The sequence below is a fragment of the Trachemys scripta genome, chromosome 5 (genome assembly GCF_013100865.1).
Source record: "Trachemys scripta elegans isolate TJP31775 chromosome 5, CAS_Tse_1.0, whole genome shotgun sequence".
Classification (NCBI taxonomy): Eukaryota; Metazoa; Chordata; order Testudines; family Emydidae; genus Trachemys; species Trachemys scripta.
Window position 1 is genome coordinate 30235254 of NC_048302.1, and position 11289 is coordinate 30246542.

Genomic DNA, 11289 nt, shown 5'->3' on the forward strand with positions numbered 1-11289 from the left:
AGAGATGCACGCTTACGTACCATGAAAAATACTTCATAACCTTAAACCAAATTAACTCATTAGTAAATGCCAAAACTGGAAAGAAAACAAAGTTGCCATATATTAATCACTTTTTATTTTATCAACAAAATAAGCAGCCAGTTATTTTGAGAAACCAAGGAAATCCCTCAGATGAAACATCTTAAGTCACATTCTTTTTTTCAGATCTTGGATACCTCTTGCTTTGACGTTTTCCCAGTGTGGTGTAGCTGGCACTCTGCTGATTCATTTTATTGGAAAATGTGCTATTTAATTATGGCAATCTATTTAACAGGCAGACTTGAAGAGTGCAAAACACTGAAATTATCTGTCTTAAAAAAAAAAAAAAAAGCTGCTGTGAGAAACACATTGTTGTGAATAGAAAACACATATGTGTTCTTTATTACTCATCGCTTCCAAAAAATGTTCACACTCCCTTATGCTATCAGTTCTAATGGACATGCAGTGGGTAGCACAAGCTGCAGAATAAGCTTTGCTAGTGTGAAAATCGTAGTGACCGCATCATGAGGGTCAGCCTTGACTTGCTCTTTCTCTTAAGCATATTTTATGCTGAGTCCAAACCCAAAAATCGGGTGTTCATGCATATTGATATTCTATTGACATAGTCCCTTTCTGGAAGGCTGTATTATAAATTAAATGTGATATGATAGTTCTAAACCTCGGGCCTGCAGCCTATGATAGAAAGCTTTATATGTTTTACAACAGCTTCCTTCTGATAGGAAGCCATGTGTCTACAAAGGTAGTAAGGGCTAGGGAGGCGGAAAGTTAGAAGAACCCTGCCAACCCAGTTGTAAATGGTGCCCCTTCATTGGCCTTACATCCTGCAACATTTTTTTTTTTGTCCTTCACTATCATCATTTGTTTGGTAAAAGAATGGTAGATTGAACCAAAATACAAAAGTAAAAATTTCTGGGGCACACAGAAGTGTGATTCATGTGACCTTTTTCCCCCATTCTTAATCCACCCAAGTCCTATGCATGTAAATGTTTTCCATCCCCAATGTTAAATTATAGAAATACTGATTCACATACTATGAATCAGAATTGTAGTTGGAAATACATGGATGTTATGGCTGGTAATTTCTTCCATGGGCTACCTTGGAGCCTATCTCTAACTTTAAAGAGATTTTAAAATCATATCTTTCTAAACTGCCCCTCCTACAGATTAACCTTAGTGAGAATGTGATCCTACCAATGTCCTTTGTGAGCTGTGTATTAGACTGTTAGCTATCTCTTAAGAATAGTGATCAAAACAGTAAACATTTAACCTGGAACTGTCCCATGTTGTGGCTTCTTGCTAAAGCTACTAAAGTAGTGATTTTATTTTTTTAAATCAGGTGGGTGAAGTGTCTCCCTTGGGTTGACTCCTGCATTAGCTGCATTATCTTTATTACCCATTGTTTCCAAAAAATTTCAAATTCCCTTATGCTTGTGGTAATCCTGCTGACAGCTTTGAGGGGTCAGCCTTGACTTGCTCTTTGTCATGTAATATTTTATGTTGAGTCCAAACTCGTAAATCAAAAATAATTTATCAAAACTGACATTTGAAAATGAGGAAAATGATCACAGAGCTATGGAGCTCTGTTACATTGCATCTTGTCTGTTCGTTCACACCAAGCCACCTGCCTAATGGGGCACTTCTGTAGCAAAACAGTTAGAATTACTTTTAAGGAAACCTTCAATCCATCATTAGATTTCCAAAAGTTTTCCTAGTGAGAATCAGCTATGTCCGCCTTTGTTATAAAATTGTTCCCAGGTGTTGGTGCATATTGATATTCCATTGACCATTCTGTTTCACAAAAGCTGAATTATAAATTAAATGTAGTATGAAAGTTGTACGTTAGAACTAAACCTATGGCCTGCAGTCTATTATAGAGCGTTTGGTATGCTTTACAACTAATTCCTTCTGATAGGAAGCCAGAGACATCTGGGGAGCTTTGATAATGCCAAATGAAGATTTTTTACAACCATTTTATTTAAAAAAAAAATTGACTTCTGGAGATATACATTTTAGCTAAAGAATATGGCAACTACTCCCTAAAGCACCAATGAGGGGGAAAAAAATGTTCAGAAAAACTGGTAGCTACAAGACAAAGCCAATAACTGTTTTTGAGGATAACACCATTCATTCTTAACAACACAAAATAGACATTCTAGAATAGAACCAATCATTACATATGAAAACATACAAAACAGATAAATAAATATGAGGAAAGGCTAGAGCAAGCCAACTTGATATAAAAGATATTCTTTTGATAGTTGTGAAGGAAACACTTCTACATGACAGTCAGTTTTTGGCAGGAATCAAGTGTATTTATAAATCGCAATAAGGTAATTGGTATGAAGCAGCACACAAGATGAAAGGAATCATGCATTCATACAGTATAAATAGACTAAAATTTTGATGGATATTATCAATGTTTATTTTTAAGCTTTTTTCTATTTTTATCGATTTTAAATTTTCAAAGTTTTGCAAAATGGTGTTTTTAAGCTTTCAGATTTTGTCCATTTAAATTTTCACCGTTGTGGGAGATTATGTGGGATCAGACTGTAAGGGGGGGGAGGGGTTAGACAATAATTATTTAATGACAGCATATGTTAAGATTTAAAAAGTTTAAGCTTTATAACCATTAAAACATAAATTGTCTACATATCATGTCAACAAAGTCTGTGTCCTCAAATCAAATTCAAGTTCTCAAGCAGCATTTTTCTTGCTTTGCCTACCTATAAATTTCAAACATCATCAATGGAAATATTTTTCCTCAGTTTGTGTGTATTGTGAAATTGACATTTATCATTAAAAAGTCTAATCCTTCCAAGCCTAAGTGTAAATAATATATAGCGTGGAAGGTTCGTTTTATTGTTTAAGAGTAAATAACTTGCAAGACTTCATATAAAATTTAAATGCAAAACAGATGTAATTTAGTACATTTCACTAGGTTCATTTTTAGGGATGAGGAAGTAGGACAGGGGAGAGAGTGCTGATTTAATCACAGTAAAAAAAAATACCTGTGAAACGCACAAAGACAGGCATGTACATTATCCCCAGCCTTCTGCAGGGCAAGTTACTTTATTACTGATCCTGCCTACCATGATGAAAGGTTTGTTCTGAATCATTAGGTAAGTCTGATTCAGTGAGGGCAAGTCTGCACTACAAAATTAAGTCGACCTAAGTTATGTCAACATACAGCCACCACAGTAATTAAATCGCTTTTGCATGTTCACCCTACACTCCTTGTGTTGTCAGTATACATCCTCCCCAGGAGCGCTTGCTCTGATTCAACTGTCAGTGTGGGACAATGTAGGATGGCTTCTGAAAGGCAGCAACAATCGATGTAAGCAGCATGGTGTCTATACTGACGCTGTGTCAGCCTAACTACATCCACCTAATCACTTTGCCCCTTGCAGAAGTGAAGTTATTAAGTCGCTGTAGTGGGTGAGTTACATAGGTGGGCGCTACGTTTTAGTGTAGATGTTAGGTCGACGTAAGCAGCCTTACATTGACTTAACTCTGTAATGTAGACCAGGCCTGAGAGCCTGACATTATCATACCAGCTTTTCTCCCCATTGTCTGTAGCCACCAAAGTTTTAATCTGCCAGAACCCTGATGACTGGTGAACAGTCTTATCAGAGTTGTTTCTAATGGCCCATTGACTGAGGCACTGTCCTAACTTTTGGGTCACATTGTTAGCAGTGGCTAAACAAATTACCAGATGTTGGAGGCTAATTATTCAGACGGTCATATATTTGTGTATACAGTTTTGACTGCCTCTTTTGTGCTAAAACAGGGATCGGCAACCTTTGGCATGCGGCCCGCCAGGGTAAGCCCCCTGGCAGGTCGGGCCGGTTTGTTTACCGATCGCAGCTCCCACTGGCCGCTGTTCGCCGCTATAGGCCAATGGGGGCTGCGGGAGCAGCGCAGGCCGAGGGATGTGCTGGCCACAGCTTCCCGCAGCTCCCTTTGGCCTGGAACGGCGAACCGCGGCCAGTGGGAGCTGCGATAGGCTGAACCTGCGGATGTGGCAGGTAAACAAACCGGCCCAACCCACCAGGGGGCTTATCCTGGCATGCCGCGTGCCAAACATTGCCAATCCCTGTGCTAAAAAATTCAATCAGGTTCAACCATTACTAGATTTTAATTTCTCAAGCAGTGAAGGGCTGGTCCTTTGAGTCCTCTAGTCCAGTGGCTCTCAACCTTTCCAGAGTACCGTACCCATTACAGGAGTCTGATTTGTCTTGCATACCCAAGTTTCACTTCACTTAAAAACTACTTGCTTACAAAATCAGGCATAAAAATACGAAAGTGTCACAGCACACTATTACTGAAAAATTGCTGACTTTCTCATGTTTACCATATAATTATAAAATAAATCAATTGGAATATAAATATTGTACTTACATTTCAGTGCATAGTATATGAACAGTATAAACAAGTCATATGAAATTTTAGTTTATACTGACTTCGCTAGTGCTTTTTATGTAGCCTGTTTATAAAACTAGGCAAATATCTAGATGAGTTGATGTACCCCCTGGAAGACCTCTGCGTATCCCTAGGAGTACACATACGTGTGGTTGAGAACCACTGCACTCACTGGTCATTAGAAAATTGCTTACATTGTGTTTGGTTATTCTTATGCAGTGTTCAATCTTTGATCATTCTAAATGAGTGCTGGGGATTATTCAGCAGTTGATTGCTTTGTCTTTATCAACATGATAGTTGCTTGTACATGTGTGGCTGTTTCAGACATCAATTAATTCCTGATGGATTTCACTACTTTTAAGAAGGTTCCCTAACCCAGTGTCATCTTGCATTATTGATAAAATCAGCACTGAATTCTTTGCTGTTTTAAATTCATTGTCTAATGGCAATAATTAGCATCTGTTCAAAACTGTAATTTACACATAATGCATGTGCTGAACCTAAATTTTAAAGACTGTCTTTATAACCTAAAATGTGAAGGTTGCCCAGGGCTGCCCAGAGGATTCAGGGGCCTGGGGCAAAGCAATTTCGTGGGCCCCTTCCATTAAAAAAAGTTGCAATACTATAGAATACTATATTCTTGTGCGGCCCTGAGGTTGCCAATTGTTAGTCACTCAGATTAAAAAAAAAAACAAAAAACAAGTTTATATAATTTATCTCCTAATTTATGTCCAAGCAATTCAGTGATTTTGCAGATTTTCTTGTACTCTTTTTTCAAACCTCAACCATTTTTGAAATGAAATAACTTGATTTTGGAAATAAATGTATATTGAGATATTCAAAAGCTGACTAGAAGATTTAAACTCAGTTCCCATTAAAATTAATGGGAGATGTGTCTCCTACTTGGCTTTTGTATACCAAAATCTCAAGGTTGGCTTAGTTGCTGCTTTCTTAAAAGCAAAGCTAACCAAGCAGTTCAACAATAGCAGTATCAGGAATATGAAAGTCACGTTATTTATTTCAAATTCAGTTTAATTTCCTAGTAATAATAATTTTAAACACCAATAGATTTTAAGTGAGTAATTTAAACCACGAACATTCAGTTTGAGTCACTGAAATTAAAATAGAAAGGACAGCTGGGTCTGATTTTAATTTGAAGACTGAAAGCTTGTGTAGCAGCAGCGGCAACAACAGAAAAGCAACCCCAAAGCAGACCCAGCTGTCCCAAGTCAAGCAGAGTGGACTCATGTTTAAAAATAACAGACTGATACTGCATATGGTGAAGGGGAGTTTTTTGGGAGGGCACTGGGTAACTTTCCATGTTCATTTTAGTTGTCATGAACATTAGCCATTTCCGATTTAACGTTTACAACTTACAATTTTTTTTCCTCTGCAGAAACTGGAGAATTTCCTCAAATTCCTCCCTTTCTGTATTTTTAGAGAATATCTTGCTAAGGGACATTGGGCTATGCAGTTGCTATTAACAACTGTAATTAAATTTTACTTCACAAAAATGAGAAAGAAGTCTTACACCTTTCATACCCAAAACCACAAGAAATTGCAACTTTGAAAGGGGTCTTTTTCATATTAAGAACTTCATAAAGTTTACATTCTACTTTAGTGAAATCACCTGCTTGATGAAGGTCATAGCAAATGATTCCACACACATACAGACACTCCCTTCTCCTCCACCCCACTTCACAGACACAGTCATTTTTAATAGTTACACAATTTGCAGTAAAATCCTCCCTTCTCTGTAACAGTACAATAGAAGCATTAAAAAAAGGGATGGAGAAATGCTGCAGCAACCACAAATTTGTCACTTGAGATTTATGGTTAAAATACTAATTTTGGTCTAAAAATGGTTCATGTTTCAATTGATGGTTAACCAGTTACAAGAGAAATTCAGATTATTCTAAACCTGCTGTGCAGTGGATAGTCTGTATAAACAACTTCCTTTAATCAAAACTTTGGTATATGGATGCTTTCCACTTTTTGCTCAGTTACCTCTCCCAGTGATAAGAAACTAACACCAGCTGTTAAGCTCTATCTTCAGTCCTACTTTTTTTTTTCCCCAGTGGTAAACGAATGTATATTTCTGTTAAATTGCTTCGAGGTACTGAATCACATTTTCCTTACCTTCTTTGTACCTAGGTGCTCTGATGATGGCAGCATTATAAAATCCTAAGATAGATTCTAATGCAAATCACTAAACTGTGGTGGGATGGAAAGATCTATCCAGCACAATTACAGTGCATAGTCAACTGGCTTCTCTTTTGTGGTAGTGTTGCCTAGTAAACAGAACACTCAGCTGGCAATCAGAAGCCCTTGATTTTGTTCCCGGCTCTGCCACTCGCTGCTGGGTGATCTTGGGCAAGTTAAATTCATTTTATGTACCTCAGTTTCCCTATCTCTGCATAAATTGGGGGTAATGATACAGACTGCTTTCTAAAGAGCACTAGGTGGCATTATTATTTTTATCTTAGGTTTTTAATACTTTGATAGTACTTGTACAGTTTGATACATTTCATTTGGTTCTTTGGCAGATTCAGCATGTTTCACATCCATGAGAAGAGGGTGGGAAAATCATTGTGACCGTAATTTTACTCCATTTTATTTTTAGATATCCTTTCAGAGGATTATTTGTCTTATGAGAGAAAGGGATACAAAGCGGCAGAGTACGGGAGAGGCTCTGGTAATGTTTAAAAGTGGTGCCTGTGCTAATCTAATACAAGCTCACCACAGATCCCACGAGAGCTCAACTTGGGATTCCAAAGATACCCTTAATAAGATCCAGAAAGTGTTTGTGTAATAAAAGTCAGATTTTAGTTTATCCTTGAAAAAATCATTTGCTTTTCGTAATATTTGGGGAGGGGGGGGGGGAACAAGGTAGATTTCACCTTCTGAACAGTACAATTGTTTAGTAGCTATTCTGCTTAATAACTGTTAGTTGCTATATATCCATTTTGGTATAAAGGAATGACTTTTTGTGAATTTAGTACAGGACAGTGTTCTAGATTTTTTTTTTTTTTTTTTAAAGCATACAATTAGTTCTGCAAGTGTTAAGACATGGATGTAATTAAGTGCTCCATTTGTGAGAAACAATTTCTTACTGGTGCATTGAATCTTGGCATTGTCACAGGCCAACCTATTCAACAGAGAAGTTGGCCTGCAGTGGAAGCCCATTTGGGGGGGAGGGGGGGGGAAAGGCTATGGAAATTACAGAGTCAGAGCCAGGCTGAAGTAACTTTTCTTTAGAACTATCAGCAAGGGTACACAAGCTAAGCACCCAGTTTTCTGAAGTGTCTAAATGACAAAAATTAGCTGGCAGAGTTGGAATGGCTCATCCATTTGAGGACAATAGCTTGTTTTTTCCCTTCCTTATGCATTTTGGGGCCCTCTATTATTCTTCTCTTGCTTAATGACTGTTCCTCATATAAGCCAGTAAGAACCTTATTTCACATGCAAGATAATTGTGTTTGCCTTTTATCTCACCATCACAACTAAGTAGTATGTAGCTGTTATTGGCTAATGTTAAGGATAGACCTCTTGGTTAACCAGTCAAGGAAGAGAACCTCATTGCTTAGGACATCTTCCTGACTGAATTTGTTGAAGTCTTTCTCAAGAGCCTGATTCCCCACCTCCCACACTAAAGTGTTCTTCCTGGGCTGGCAAGGACTGAGTAGAAGGGATGGAATGAGAACATGAAAATGCTTATCACTGAAGTATGCTACCACAGAGAACATAGGAGTTTCCCCTTAAGGAGAGCACAGCTTGTTGATGAGTCATGTTGCTTCCAAGCACACTAGCTATTGTGCTACCTTTTGGGGATATAATTTTTTCCCCATAAAGTATATATGTGCTGTGATTTTTGAAACATAACATTTTAATTGTATGTGCAATAATTGGGCTGAATTGAGACTCTTAGCAAGTTGAAATATTGACAGTGAAATGGAATTAATTCCCCTGGAGGCTATTTATTATTAAACTGGGCCCTAACCCAGTGGAAATGTTTATAATTTCCCTTGTGCTCTTCAGTCTACTAACATGAATCTCATAAAAAGGGTTAAAAACACCCCAAGGCATTGTGGCTAAATGACGGAGTCTTGTTTTACTTTAGGAGATCTGAAATCCATTTGGTCTTTGCAAAGGAAAATAAATGGTACAACGAATTGATTGTCATGCTTTATTTATATCATGAAAGATGATGTTGGCACGCAGCAGTTCATTCAGTATAAATTGTTTTTAAACTGGCAACAGAGGAATTTATTCAGGTTAATTTTTTGGTTTCCTTGTCATTTTTTAAATGGACAGGCAAGAAATGCAAACAGGAGGAATATTTTGGAACAGGTATAACATTTATTTTTTTTGTTCCACTATTCATCCTTTAGCTGTTTGCAGCATTTCCACAAAAGTAGGTGAAAAAAAGCTAGTTAGGTACTTCCATGGCCCCCTTTATCAAACAATCTTTAATTATTTATCCTCACAACACCTATGTGAGAGTACTGTTTCCCCATTTTACAGATGGGGAAAAGAGGAGGCATAAAGATGTGACTTGTCCAAGGACATACAGGAAGTCTGTAGCAGAGAAGTTAATTGAACATGGGTCTCTCAAGTCCCAGGGTAGCACTCTAATTACAGGACCATCTTTCTCTCACCCTCCAGAGTTGTCGATTGGCTGGGCGCCTTTCACATTTACTCAGCACAGATTTCATATGCCTACACTGTCTAAAACAAACATATAAAACTTCACTGCCCAGTGCTGTAGATGAGCCTAAGCCTACCTGGACAATATGTTCCTATGTTCAATATTTACTTTGTGTTTCTGACATATCTCAAAATCATTAAATAAAAACTTTTTCCCCATTTTTCCTTTGTAATCCCAATGCTGACACAATGTTACCTCCTTGTGATTATGTATTATAGCTAGCTATGTAAAATTTTCTTCTCTAGGGACCTACAGTACTATCAAGTAAGGATCAGAAAGTACCCAACCCAAAAAATACAATTAAGATTTATCATCTTGACAATTTTCACTCTGAGGCTTGATAAAGTGACAATTTTTTGGCAGCCGGTATCACTTGGAACAAATTCTCAAAGGAAAATGTTACTACACTCTCTCACATGTACATACAGCCCATACTCTTCCTTTTGTTTCATGTCTGCTACTTGTTTTTTATTTATTTATTTAAACAGGAGAACCTGAGAAGGAACTTAATCCCAAGAAGAAGATCTGGGAGCAGATTCAACCTGACCTTCATACTAATGACCAATGCATTGCTACATACAAAGGAGTTCCATTTGAAGTGAAGGGGAAGGGGGTCTGCAGGGCTCAGACCATGGCGAGCAGTGGAATCAAATAAATAAAGCCAATTACTGAGAAACTGTTCAGAGGCTTAAATGGAAAGCAGTGCGAGCACAATAAAGACATGAATATATATACCCCTCCCCCCAAGGCATGACTGATTTATTTTTCTTTTATCTCTTCTTCTCCAAATGTATGAATGTGTGACTGACATTTTCAAAATACACTCATTCACCTTGTTCACTTTGCAGATTAGACTAATTAAATAATGTGCACATTTATTAACTAGGTAGATTAAATGTTTGAGCCTTTTTCAATGGAATAAGGGATGCAGATCCTGAGGATATTTGGGCTTAGTTTAGAAAGGGATGGAGAAGTACTCTACACTCTAAACCAGTGGTTCTCAACCTGCGGCCCAATCAGCACTGAGCTGCGGCCCATGTGACATCCTCAGGGCCATACAAGTAGTATTGGTTGCGGCCCACAATGATAAATAGGTTGAGAACCACTGCAACCCACAGAGTTACTCAGGAAGCAGGGGCCCTCATGGATAAAGGTCTCTAATGCCAGGTATTCAGGTAGTGTAGAGTTAGTGGTCTGACAGTGGATAGATGGAACTCATGATATGTCATAGTCCTCTGCCCGTGTAGTTTTGGACTGCTCCTAAGCAGAGACTTCTAATTTAACCGAAGTGAATGTGGTGGATCATACCCATAAATCATCACTGAAGAATAGATTCTGACCAACAAAATTAATTTAATTCAATTTTAGTACTGCACTGCTGCATGAAACAAAAATCAAGTGAATCCATTTTTGTATTTTAACTCCTACATGAAATTTCTTCAGACATACATTGTATACAGAATCACATACTTTACTGAGACAGGAACAGCTAATTTAATTTTTACACTCTAAAATAAGCTATTTTACTGCATCACATGTTAAAAGGAAGTAGCCACAATTAATATAAAGTCATGAGCTGGCAATGGCAGCACTATATCAATTCACAACTAACCTTTTCAAATCCCCAATAACTGTTTAAATATATTTCCAAGTGTTTGTGTTTCATTTACTGTCCATCTATTGTCTAACCACTGAAATAATAAAATAAATTTCTCAGTCTTTAAATTTTCCAGATTTTGAACATCATCCATTAAGCTGGGAAAACAACAAAATGACAATAATATAAAATTAAGAGACAGGCACAAAGGAAAGATGAATACAAATGTTTTTAGATGTGCTTTGTATATATACCCCCACAGTACTAATTTTGCATACATCTGGGAACTAGCAACAATAATTAGTTCTTCCAAATACTCCTGAATAATCTTCAAAACACGGGAGCTATTTAAACTGCCTTATAATCTACTCAGCCAAGGAGGTCTGATATTCTTTAAGAAGTTAAAACTGTGCAAATTAGGTTTCATTATGAAGTAAGGTGGGAAAAATAGATTACAGTATGAGACTTTCAGACTGTAAGATCTGAAAGGTCTTTGCAAACTGTGCTTCTATCTTAGTAAAGACTG

General features: G+C 37.4%; 1 protein-coding gene across 1 annotated transcript in view; it reads left to right on the forward strand.

Annotated features, from left to right (window-relative positions):
* The window catches only part of AIMP1 (aminoacyl tRNA synthetase complex interacting multifunctional protein 1), a 56465-nt gene extending 46552 nt beyond the window's left edge, over window positions 1–9913 (forward strand). The window contains exon 7 of the mRNA XM_034770822.1: window positions 9655–9913. Within this exon, the coding sequence (XP_034626713.1) occupies window positions 9655–9821 (167 nt within the window). The 3' untranslated portion in view covers window positions 9822–9913. The remainder of the gene's footprint in view (window positions 1–9654) is intronic.
* The last annotated feature ends 1376 nt before the right edge of the window (window positions 9914–11289 follow it).